Genomic DNA, 13,399 nt, shown 5'->3' on the forward strand with positions numbered 1-13,399 from the left:
CTTGCTGCCTCTTCATTCCTCTCTGTGCTAGCTGGCGTTTTCAGGGACCTGGAGAAGCTCTCTGCAAAAGCTCCGTCAGCTGAAATAGAGAATGGCAGTAAAAAATGGCTATTCAATCCTATTCAGAAAATGAATCTGAAATTAGAAAAAATATAGACTACAAAAATAACAGTGATTCCATTCTTGTTGATAGAATGAGCTTCACTGTTTTTACTTTTCTCGCCTGCGTTGTATTTTATAGCTACCTTCCCCTTCGGTACCAAATGCCTTTTGTGTGTCCTGTAGTCATTTACTTCCAGATGAAATTTTCTATATTTGTAGAATATAGAATTATGTAGAATAAATATTGTATATTTAATAAACTGTTTCCATGACTATAAACCTCAAGTTAATTCTAAATGACTTAATTAAGGGCATCTGAGGATACTGAAGTCTTAATATTAGTTAATTTTCATTTTTCCATATAATAACCGTGATGGTCACTAGGGGAAAAAAATGCATGGTTGGATAGGATGTTTGTCCAGGAAGCTGCTTTTGTGCTATAAAATAAAGATTTGCTTGGCAGCAGCAAGTGTGCTCTCTAGGATTCTTCCGTTCCCGATACATTATAAGACGGAGGATAGAAACCAGTGGAGAATATTCCTGATTTCTAGGACTTTCTTCTGTTTCTTTAATTTTATTCTTTCCTACTCTAGAGGAGAACACAGGAAGGCAACAACCACAATGAGAAGGAAATGAAAGAAAATGTAAAGACAGCAATAAAACTCCTCATGTCAGCCTTTCATTCAGGGATCTTAAACAGGCTGTTTGCTCAGTCAGAGGTAGAGACTTTGGTGGCTTGAAGGAGTTTCTGGAGCTGGACCAAGCAGGATCCCCTGGCCCATCTCAGCCTAAATGGCTGTCCTCAGTGGTTCAGGCAGCTTGGGGGGCTGTAAGAGGGAAAAACAGCTTGTCTGGCTCACACAGCAGGGCAAGACCCTTATCCATGGGCTGGGAATGATAATGTCAGGCAGAGGAGAAGTAAAGGACCTTGTAGGTCCTTGTTCTTCATCTTTCCTGCCCCACTGTGGACTTGAGGGATCACAAAGTCCTTACTACCTGTTGAGCTTTAGAAAGGGCTTTTTCTGTCAGAGTTCTTGTACTGCTGCTAGGGAGTTATTTGAGGTAAAAATTAATCTCTATTTCATGTTGTTGTTGCTCTTTCTTTCTCGACCTTTTGTGTCCTTCCATCTGCTCCTAGAGGTAGAAGCCTATCTCATACAAACAGGCCTGCTTCTGGCATTACAAACTGATTTATCCTCTGAACTAACTAACTGCTTCTGCTCTGGTGGAAGTTTACACTGGTGAAAAGAAACAAAAGGTAGTGATATTTAATGTTTTTTTCATATGAACAAAATGGCTGCAGAAACTTGCTGGTGTTGATACTTTGCAGATTTCCCTCCCCATCCATTCCTTCCTTCAACAGATCAGAGACCCACTGAGCAGCTCCTCTTGCCAAAAAGACGTTTTTGACAAACCTTTTCAGGGAGCATTTATTTTCCCCAAAGATTTTGTGTATAAGTGTCTTTCCTCCCATAATGTTGCTACAGAAAAGGGGCAAATGTCAAAGGGTTCAAAGGAGAGGGTATAGAAATACATAACCCAAAAAGCTCTGTTTGTATAGCTTGCTGTGCGTGGAGTCTTCAGTTTGTCATATGTGACTACACTAGTTATTTGGGCATTTCCTACGTACTGCGAAGATGCTAAAAGAAGGCCAAGAGTTGTGTGTCAGCCTGATCTAGAGGCAGGACAGGCCTGAGCAGAGAGGAGTGCGAGATATTATCTTGTTATAGCTTGAAAAATGTGCTCAGTTGACCCAGATATCGTTGAACACCTCGTAGCAGCTCACTAATCTTTGGACGTTCATCACTAAAAGGTGGAATTGTGACCCAGCTCTTTATGATGGCTCTTTGGCTACAACTTGCAGAAGAAAAAAATCAATTAAACCTGCATTCAGCACCATCACAGCTGTTAGCTTATTTCCTACTCTTGACTTCCCCAAAAATATGGTTTCAACCTTCTGTTTCAAGGGAAAGTCATTCCTTTGTAGTCAGGATAATCACTCCTCCCCCAGGCACAGACCCAACACCATTTGCTGCGACCAGGACTCTCTTCTCTTTTGTTCATTACCTGTAAGCAAATCCAAGCATTCTTTTTAAGCCCCAAAGCAAAGATTTCCAAATTTCCTCTGCAGGGGGTCGCTTAAACAATGTGTGTTTTCATTTAATCCCAGGGGAATTATCTTCCTGAATGCCATGCTTTGTAGAGGGACCCTTTGCCATCCACCTGCTTCCTTCCCTCCTCAGAAGAGCATATCTGCCCTTCTTCCAGAACACAACACTCTTATTTCCTTATAGCAGTGAATATTGTGCAGGATTAGAGATAATGTTCTCAGACCCAAGCAGATTTTAGTGGGTTTATTCCATGTATTTTTGTGGTCTCCAAGAAGTCATAACTAGACCTTTGGGTTTTAGAAGTGGGCAAGCCATTGCATTACCATGGAAAGAATCAGAGTTTCGCAGATAACTGTGGATCAAAGATTTCTTGCATCTGTGGACTTGAGGATGCTTGTCTATACGGGTTCTCCATTTCCCCTTGTGGGAGGTACGCAAGGTTTGCACTGGCCAGCTGGCATCGCCCGTTCTGCTCATTTCCATTTAGCCTGGCATCTGCCCACGAGTGCTGATGCAGGTCACAGGGGTTGGAAGGGGACTTACATAATTACTTATTTAGACAATGGCTGTATTCACACACAGCCTCTGGCCCGCGTTACCAGAGCAGTGTGGGAGCTCTGTTTGATTCACGACATCTCCTAATGATGAAGGGGGTGGAGGAAAGAAGGGTGGCTGGCTCACTGGTCCCCCTACGCCCATTTCCCCTAGGTCCAAATGCACATCCCCTCAGAAGGCAACCAAGGAGGACAAGGAGATAACCCGACTGCCACACACTCATTGCAGGGATTTGGTCTGCAAAGGAGAGTATTGCTAGCTAAACTGTTGAGAAAAGTAATTGAAGAAAACCAAATCATCATCAGCGGGGCAGTATTTCTAACCCTGTGACAGCAGAGTGCCATCAAAGGACCTCCCCTCACTCATGAGTTTGCTTGTCTTCTGAGCAACAGTCACCTAACTAGTGGCAGAGATGTTTTTTTGGCAATTCCATAAGCATTAGATAACCCCTATCTTAGACCTATACTTAATTCAAAATTCAGCAGCAAGTGCTTTCTTGTCCGTATTGCAATTTCATGGAACATGACCTTGGCTTGCTTTTCCTTTTGTTCCACTGGCCCAGGTACCCAGAGTCTCCCCCATGCCAAACCCTTACCTACTCACCGGGATCCTCTAGCACCTCCAAGCCTGCCATCTAAATAGCCTGACTAGATTCCCAAAGTAAACTGCTTTTGAAAAAGCTGGCTGTCTCTACATAGTGGCCCAGGACAACCCATACGTTGACACACACAACAAATGAACGTAGCACTATTGGCTATATTCTGTCATCTGATGCAAGACAATTGATTTTTTTCTTTCTACTGTAGACAAGCCACAGGCTTAATATAATCTTTATAAATATTTTTAAGAAAGTCCTGGCCACTGTCACGTGGGAGTTAAAGTTGTTGGCTACATGTATGATGAGATCTGGTAGAACAGGGCATCAAATCAAAGGTTTGTTAGCAAAGGCTTGCCAATGATTGAGGTAATTAATAACAACAGCAGTGGTTCCCAAGACACACCACAGAGTTCTCACAACCAGTGCTCATGTTTGGAGTCCCATCTGCCATCAAACAGGAAGCCGGTAGACTTTTTGGAACTTACAGGACTTATTTGGTACTTCGAAATTTATATACTTGCTACGCCTTAGGAAAGCCAATCCTCACATTCAGTACCAATGCAGGTGATTAATAGATTCCAGTGGTCTAAGAACTGAGGGTCTGCCGTGACCCTCTTAGTGAGTTCATTGCAGTCATCGGGATGGACGTGGATAGAGGCACAGATAACCACAGACGGAGCAAATGCTGAGGAAAAAGCCACAAGCATTCCCAGGTGTGGGACGACATCTAATTCTTCCATCTTGTCAACCATAGGGGACTAGCTTGTCTGATCACTGTCCCACATGTCCCAGAACAATTATTATTTTACTTTAATTAACTCATGTACTTTAATCCACAGCTCAGAAAGAATTGTGTCGCATAACTATGAGGTGCCTTGAATGTTCTGTATCATGATAGTTTTAGCCACCTTGCTTCTCTTGTTAACCCAGTGGTACATAAGGAAACAAAAGATGGTGGGAATAAAACCCCACATAACATTGTATATTATATAAAAAGGTTTCAGGACAAATGAAGAAGTATGAAATTTTACTTTCCCTGATCTTCTGGAAAAACATGAAGGGTACCTCACTTGTGATCCTGTCCATCCCCTGTTGTAGTCAAAGTCAACACAATTCTACCACCCATGATAAACACCAGCAACAGAATTGGCTGTATTGTTTCTTCCCCTTTCCTGGTTCCACGAGAACATATTGTCGTGGTTTAACCCCAGCCAGCAACTCAGCACCACGCAGCCGCTTCCCTCTCCCCCCTCCCAGTGGGGTGAGGAGGAGGAAGGGGAAAAAAAAAAAAGTAAAACTCGTGGGTTGAGATAAGAACAGTTTCATAACTAAAGTAAAATATAATACTAACAATAGTAATAATGAAATATAATAATAATAATAGTAATGAAAAGGAATATAACAAAAAAAGGAAGGGGGGGGGGAAGGAAAAAAACCAGTGATGCACAATGCAGTTGCTCACCACCCGCTGACCGATGCCCAGTTAGTTCCCGAGCTGCAATCCCCGCCTTCCGGCCAACTCCCCCCTGTTTATATACTGGGCATGACGTTCCATGGTATGGAATACCCCTTTGGCTAGTTCAGGTCAGCTGCCCCAGCTATGCTCCCTCCCAGCTCCTTGCACACCTGCTTGCTGGCAGAGCATGGGAAACTGAAAAGTCCTTGGCTTAAGAGAAGCGCTACTTAGCAACAACTAAAACATCAGAGTGTTATCAACATCATTCTCACACTAAATCCAAAACACAGCCCTGTACCAGCTACTAAAAAGAAAGTTAACTCTGTCCCAGCCGAAACCAGGACACATATCAATCCCCAGATGACACAGAAATCATGGACTCTGAATCCCATCCATTTAACTTCTAGAAAGGTAAGATGCTTCTTGCCATTAAAAAAATTATATTCTGTTTATGAGATGGTTGTATAGATTTACCAAGCTCTTAACTACTCCCAAAAGTTTCACAGAGCAAATGTTCCTGGATGCTGCCACACATAGAAACACACAAAAAGAAGAGGTCTTCATGTTCCAGGAAATACTGCATTAATGTGTTCATCTTTTGGCCATGGCAAATAACAGACCAACACTGAGACTCTTTCTGCGACTTGATACATGTCATTTCTTACAGGTAAAGGAAATCTTTAAGGATGACATATAGATATGACAAGAGCCATGTCCAAGATCCATGGCAACACATGGCCAGAGTTTGTCTTCTAAGTTGTCAAAGAAGAGCCCTCAATTATATGTTGAGCTTGGCTAGATCTGAGTTGGTTTTGCTAGTGGCTGCATTTATCCAAAAGGAGGTTCATAAGGTACAAGCATAAGCTCTGCCAAACTCATGTGTTACAAAGTTTGGTTCTGCATCTCTTTGGTCTCTCCACAGCCACCTGGAAATTTATTGCATTAGTTATTCCTACTGCACAACTTGACTTGCCCCCTTTTTTCATGAGCCTATATCTTCAGCTCCTGACCTGTGAAAACGACTGTTCTGTCAACTCTGCCTTATTGCTTCTCTTGTCTGTAGGCTGGATCTTTGTATCACTTGGGGCTGACCATGCTCCAATTCTCTTTTTTCCAAGACTATCATTTTTTGCTGTTCCCTTCTGAAAAAAAAAAAAACTAGCAGCTTTCTATAATTTTAATTCCCTTCCGGCTGTTTTCTGTATTTGCCAAAAGCCTTCTCTGTTCCATTGTCAAAGCACTTTAGGACATATTGAAATTCAAAGTAAAGCTGTTAAGGCCTTACTCAGCATGGCCTGCATCTTGCATAAATAGCTGTTACGTTTTTTAAAATGTTACTACTGTTTTAACAGAACATTAAGTATCATTGTGAATTTATTGCATTCAAATACTACATGGTTCCTGGGGGATGCAGCAAATTGCACAGTACTGGGCCTGCATCCTTCAGCCTGAAGAAGGTGGTCTGGTACAAGAGACGGAGATGGGGAAACGACGACTTGGTGGGCTCTGTGGGCAGCTGCAATAACCAGGCGGAGAGAAGAGGAGCTAGATGGGTCTGCCGCCTTCTTGTTGCTCTGCTCTCACAGAGCTATCCAGAAGGAAACACCTTTGAGTCTTTCCTCGCTTGTCAGTCAACTGGGAAGGACTCTTAGGTAGTCTGCATGATGACCCGAACGGGAAACGCTGCCTGTTCACTTTCTTCCTTGCTTTCTCCCTGATAGTCTGCCCTGACAGAGGCATACAGTCATCAGGCTGAGGGAAGGCAAAGGTTGTGCAAATACAAACCCCTCTGCTGTGTTGTGCTGTCTTCACAGCTGTACAGCATGTGCCAGCCAAGGCACTCTTACAGCTCCCATACCCTACAGGCTGGTGAGTGCCCAAGTCACCCTATTTCTCACAGAGCTTCGCCCTTAGCACGTTAATTGTGTTGCTGCATGAAGGATGGCACTGGATAAGGACAGTAGAGTATGTGCTGCATAATGCTTAAAACAGGGGCAGTGTCTTTGGCCCACAGAGCCACCCATTCCTCAGAAGGGCTGCGCCTCCAGCCTGCTCTCCGGTGAGTGCCCCAGTTGTCCTCGGTCCCCCCACTTCTCATCCCACACGAGTTACTTGCACCCGTGCATTGTCACCCGAAGGCTGCGCCCACCGGCTGCGGCTCTGCCTCCCGGCTGCTCCTTCTCCCAGCTCCTCCATCAGCCTTTACCTGGAGGGCCTGTCTCTTCCCAGGGCAGGTCTGACACGTTTGACTCGCCTGATGGCAGGGTCCTTTTACAGGTTTCTGAAAAGGCTCCCACTGAACGATTTATGTGGTTACATGGCGAGCGAGAACCACAGCCACCGAATGCGATGGATGCAAACCCCAGCCTCGCACCGCGCACCCGCCGTCGCTCCCATTCACGCTGCAAGCTTCCTTAAGAACAGACCTTTGGTCTCACAGTTGAACTACTGGAAGTCTAAGTACAGGCTGGAAGCGTGAGATTATTGAGAAAATTCGCCAAAAAGAAAATTTAGATCTATGACTAAATTAATCCCCAGATGAATGCTATCAAAGCAAATGGTGTTTATAGAAAGTCTTGTTTTCTTTATATTCATGCAAGAGAAAATCAAAAGAATGCTAAAGGCAAATTTCATCTAGCAGAACTGGAAAAGAGAACGTGGGGACAAAGCTATAATTACTGGTATTTCCTATCTGTTGAAACCTGTGGGTGGAAAGAGAGGCAGTGAATAGAGTATATTCCATGGCATTAAAATGGGTTTCTTTTTCTGGACTTCAGCTCAACGCTGCAAATTAGCAGGGAGAAAATAAGCCTTAGAGTGAACAGGCAGAGAAGCCAACTTCTTCGTGTTACTCTTTGCTGCTAGGAAAAAAAAGCATTTTTTTCCTTCAAGAATTCAAATTCCTAGCAACCCAAACTACAGCTGCACACTGACAAGAAGAGAATGTATGGCAGATCTCAAGTGGTTCAGTGTTCATGTGTCCACGCACGCACTATTATCCTGGTTTCCCTTCTAAACATGTTATTTTAATGAGGAGAGGACAGGCATGCTGTTTAATTAAAGCTTCTAAAAAAGACGTCCTGACCCAGATTCATCATGCTCCAACTTAGGCACCTGCAGAGGTACCTGACTTCAGAGCATCCTGTATACAGTCAGTGGAAGGGATAAGACCCTCCCGTTCATGACTCGGCCCGCCAGAGATCAGAATTGCCACTCCTAGATGCCCATCTTTTTCTGCGAACTATTGGAGGTACTTAGGATAACTGTGCTCCTCAGTCAGCCATTTCACAGAACTAGGAAGGATGATTCCAGACCTTAACATATCTCCGCTTAGCACTGTCATCCCACATGCAAACTTCTCTTTTAAGCAATAGCTATTATTTGACTGAGTGCCTATAGCAAAAGAGGCACAATTAAAACATGTTTTTCTTACAGTGAAAAACATGTGTCTTGCGGTTTGAGATCGCTGCGTAGACCTGAATTATTCTGAAGAAGTCCTATGTCATAAAATGTTTACTTAGTTCCCAATTTATTTTCACAACAGTTAATAAATGGAATAGTTTGAGGCTGCATTTTCTGTAAAGTTTTAAAAGTATAAGTGAAAATGGCTGAGATGTAGCTGAGATTAAAAGTGGTGTATTATTATTAATAATAGTAATAGTATTAATGTCATTGTTGTTGTTCTTGTTGTTGTTGTTGGGGTAATGTAGGGTTGATTGGTTGCTCTGTAAACAAGAAATTTGATTTGAAGCATCTACCCTTGAGTATCTGTCAGTCCCATTATTCTCCAAACCCACCTAAAATACTGCAAGCTATAGTAGGAAGTCCTACTTCGAATAAAATAATAGTTTTAACTATTAGGTTTTTAATGGCTTTAATACAGCCTGTTCTTACATGCAATGATATTGATTTGTATTAGATTAGTGTTTAAGGTGGATTTTTGTCTTAACGGTTCTAGAATGTGATTTAGTATTTAATTAATACTGCTTCAGTCACACTAGACATGTTACTGGAGCAACACATTTCCTAAACATTTTTGTAAATGGGTTATATTTTCACTTTACTTACTAGAGTCCTCTATTTAATTATTATCAAGCCTTAAATGAAAACCAGAAAACAACAAACGGCTTGTTCTCCTCTGCGTTTCTCTCACTATGCATGCACAGACACACATGCCGCTATCGTTCTTACCCTGTTCTTGGTTAGCCTCGCTCGCTGTCAAATCTAAGGCCGGCCTGTGATCCCGTATCGATTGCAGCAGGACATTAAAAGGGTGCGCAGTGCTTCACAGAGATGCCCGACACAACACTGGGGCCAGGCCTTCAATTCTGAATTCTTCAGGGAAGGGATTGCATCTTTGTATTTGTTTTTTTCAAGAATGTGTCGAAGTACTGTCAGAATTACAAATAAGATTTTTTTTTTTTGTCTGCTGAACTTTGGCATGTCTTGATGCACAGTGTTTTATCTTCAAAATCCTACCTCAGCAACACATGAGTGGATTAAAGCATCCAAAGGAACAAGTCAGGTTTGGCCCTATTTAAAACATGTGTCTTCTGTTTAAGATTTAACTACGATTCATAGTTAATTATTTTAAACTTGTCACTATGGTACCAACACGCAATCCCTAGAAATACAAAGTGACTTCTGAAACCTGCCCTGGCTCTCAGATGGCCACCGCTGAGGCACACTGGCTAGTTCTGCATCCGCTCGGGGAAATTCCCTATATGCAGTGCTCAGGCGGGCTTTACCTTGGCTCCAAAGCAGATTTGGGCAATATTATCATGCCAGCCGCGTGGTTTTTTCAGCTTTCATCCCAGCCCCTGGCTCTAAGCACGGGCCCAGCCTATCTGTAGCACCAGAGACCTGATGGAGAGGTGCAGCAGCACAACCTCAACACGCCCCCAAGTCAGGAAAACTTCCCTCCACCCCCCCAAACGCCTGTTGCTGTTTCCTGACAAAGATAACGCTTCTGCCTTTGCTCTCCGTCCGCAGTTTCGCGCCGGCCCTGTGGCACAGCCCCAGCGCTGGAGGGTGATGCTGGACGTGGGGAGCAGAGCTGCCCCCCAGGCGCGGTGTCCACCAGCCCCCCCGGCTGGCACGCACGGCCTCGCTGCTCTTCGCCCTCGATGTTTGCCAGCTAGAGAGGCTGGAACAGGCAGGCTGCACGCTGGGCTTCTCTTTTCTCTCTCTTTTTGCCTCCTCTTTGGAGCACTCGGCACCCACCGCATTTCTTTAAACGCATTTGCCCCGTCTCGGTTAGTTTGTCTCCTAAAACTCATTCAGGATTCCTCTGGGAGCTGATGTTTCTTGGCGAACGGATGTGTTTTTAAAGAAAAAGACAAGCTGACTACGATTTGCAGAGGTCCTCTCAGGAAGTTTATATTCTCTCTTTTCTAGGGAGCGTTTACTTTCCACGGGAGCATGATCGACATGCCATTACTGAAGCAGGCACAGAACATTGTTACGCTTGCCACAGCCATCAAGAAAAAATGAGCTGGTAAATGAAGCTCTCGCCATGGGGCCCCAGTAGCTGTTTTAAAAGATGACTATAATACTTGGGGGAAAAAAAATTAAAGACGTCAAGCTTAAGCAGAAATTCATTTCCATTTTGCAGATCTGTCATAGTTTGCTTGCCAGAATTGCTAATTACTAAAACTATTCCCGACTCAAACCGCTGCTCGCTCCTGCACGGCCCATGTACTACTCATAGCCTGCAACAAAGTTACATCACCGACCGTGTGACATCACGATAATTACTACGAATGCGGGATTATGACTTCACTGAAGGAGAAAGGCAAAACGTAAGCTGTGAGCTCTGTTAAAAGAGCAGATGAAAACCGGGTCAATCGCTTCTATTTGTATCTACGCTTCTTCCCGCTCCGGTGCAGAACTCCCGTCAGAAAGGGCAAAGCCTCAAATAATTACGCACCGGTTGAAATAATTGTGACGAAAATCGTTACCCTGTGCGGGCTTCACATTCCTCCCCCCCCCCTTCTGTAAATGTGCAACAGCCATTAAAAATATTGCTCCAACAATGCAGGACTCTTGACTTTCTTCTCTTTTTTTAAGCGGTCGCTATTCAGAGCGTTTCCTCCTGGAAGCGTCCAGCCCGGGAAGGGTTGGACGGCAATAAACTTGTAGTTTTCGGAGACACAATGCAGCAGAACTTGTGCATATGGTCTCGAGTCAGATTTACATCACATTAGGGATACGGCTACAGGTCATGTGGGCCGTGTGGTTAACGGGCTTAGTAAAGCTGTTTTGAAGAGGTTAACCCAGCTTGTAGTAAGGGTAAATAAACATAACAACCAGGCATTGTCCTCTATTCAGCATGTACTCTTATATGGAGGGCTAAAGGGTATTGAAGCTGCAGAGGATCAACTTGTGGTTGCCAGAGGACTCCAATGAAGTTTGAAACACCAACAATCAGAGATTTTGTTTCTGTTCCTCATTAAATCATGAGCTTTTGTGCTCAGACTATGAACGACTGTTCTTTAAGAAATTAACAGAATGGGAAGTTTTAAACTATGCACCAACCTTTTCATGACCTACACAGCAGCAATGCTGCTGCACTTAGACAAACACCGCGGGGAAGGCTGTTCTGTTTATTTAAATTTGTAAATAGAAAACAGTTGTTTTTTAGTTTCGTTTTTCACCGCCTCCATGGCCATTTTACGTATGGAGTCACAGTGGCTTATTCCTCCCATCTGCTCGCTTAGTATGTTTCCCCTCCGTCTGCGAGCAGCGATTTTAAACGTTTTGGGTTATTTTTGGTTTAATTAAGGGGAGAGGAAAGGAGGGAAAGGAGAAGGGGGGAAAAAAAAAACCAAACCCCAAAACCAAACCCCACCGACCAACCCGCGCGGAAGCAGCGAGGAAAGGGAGGGCGGGGGCGGCGGGAGCGCCTCGCCGCGGCCCCCCGGGAACGACGGGGACACGGCTGGGCTGGCCTCGGCCCGGGGAGCGGGACGGGGGGCGGCACACACACACCCCCGCACACCCACAACCCCCCACCCACACACCCCCCCCCGGCGCCCCCGCAGCGCTCCCGGGCCCGGCCGGGGGGCGGCGGCAGAGCCCCCCCTCCGCGGAGTTTGGGGGTGAGCAGTGCGGGCCGACACCCCCACACACCCCCCCCGGCCCCCGTCCGAGGCGCTGTGCCGGGTGATCCCTTACAGCGCGGGGACCTCCAGGCTAATCTGATTAATTAAAGACTACCTGTTTATATTGCGCCTCGCAGCTTCCCCCCCCCCCCGTCCCCCCCTCCCGTCCCCCCCCCCCGTTCCCCCCCCGTGTGTTTCAGGGCACCCTCCGTTATTAATTCTTGGCTGACTAAATTACGGGTAACACTATTAAAACATTATCAGAACTAATGAGAAACAATTACTTAGAAGATGAGCTGGGACAAGCCGGAGCCGGGCACATGTGTAGCTATCCCCGCAGATTACGTTAATAAATCATCAGGTGCAAGGCAAGACGGAGGCGAGGCCTGGCGCAGGGAACGGAAAATGAAATTTATGAGATATAGGGGTTTGGTGGGGTTTTTTTTTTTGCTTTTCTGCATAATTTTTTCATTAATCTCAATAGGACCCGTGTGGCGTAGATTGTTTTATTCCCTTAATACCGCGCCGGGGGGGGGAGGGGGGAGGGAGGGCGCGGAGGAGAGAAGAGGATTTCAAAAAATAACGTCTTCATTGTTTTACTGAAGTCTTAATGACAACGCGTGACAAGCCCGCGGGAGATGCGCGGCCGCGGAGGGCAGCGCGGGGGGCGGCGGAGGCGCGCCCGAACCCCGCCCGCGCCCGCGCCCGCGCCCGCCGCCCCCGCTCCCTCATGAAAACCAAGAAATAATGAGAAGCGCTCTTGAGGTGTTTACGCGCAACCTCTCGCTTCCGCAGCTGACTGCTGCAGTAACTTCATTTCGTGACCCGTACGCGGAGAAATCGAATATGCAAATAAAATGTTGGATATATTCAGATTTCCCCTTAAATTTCCCCGACACGCCCCCCCCCCCCCCCCGGAAAATCCTGCTCCCATTTACCAGTCTCACGATTTTCGCTTTATAAGAAATAAAATCCGATTTATTTGGGTTTTTTTTTCATTTACTTTAGGAAGCTTTCCGTGTTTTTCCGGCTTTATTCTTCTCCTCTTTCTTTCTTTTTCTTTCTCTCTTTTTCTTTCCCGCCTGGTGCTAGGCAAGCAATTGATGAAACAAAACAGATTATAAGATTAGCAGCAGGATTTTGTGCATATTAATGATAGGGAAGGGCACCGAATGGGTTTGTAATTGCAGATCTTGCGCTTGGGATTGGGAACTGTAGCCCTGCTACAGCAAAGACCCCCCTGTGAGGTTTTCACATTGGAACTTAGGGGAAAAGTGAAAAAGTAATTACCAGAGCACAACACTCAAATGTTAAAGCACTTACTCTTTCTTTCAGCGTTCTGTTTTAAAGGAGGAAAACGGGCAAAATGGAAAATAAATTACTTTCAAATAAGTAGGTTAGCACCTGAATGCTGGTGCGCATTTTCCCGTCTTTTTTTTTTTTCTTTCTCTCGCTCTTTTTTTTTTTTTTTTCC

The 13,399-nt window shown here is 45.0% G+C and overlaps 1 protein-coding gene across 1 annotated transcript in view; it reads left to right on the forward strand.

Moving 5' to 3' along the window:
* Positions 1 to 10,819, forward strand: part of CLYBL (citramalyl-CoA lyase) — a 181,708-nt gene extending 170,889 nt beyond the window's left edge. Inside the window, exon 8 of the mRNA XM_050903881.1 lies at positions 10,220 to 10,819. Coding sequence (XP_050759838.1) covers positions 10,220 to 10,315 — 96 coding nt within the window. The 3' untranslated portion in view covers positions 10,316 to 10,819. The remainder of the gene's footprint in view (positions 1 to 10,219) is intronic.
* Positions 10,820 to 13,399: the final 2,580 nt, after the last annotated feature.

The sequence above is a fragment of the Gymnogyps californianus genome, chromosome 1 (genome assembly GCF_018139145.2).
Source record: "Gymnogyps californianus isolate 813 chromosome 1, ASM1813914v2, whole genome shotgun sequence".
Taxonomy (NCBI): domain Eukaryota; kingdom Metazoa; phylum Chordata; class Aves; order Accipitriformes; family Cathartidae; genus Gymnogyps; species Gymnogyps californianus.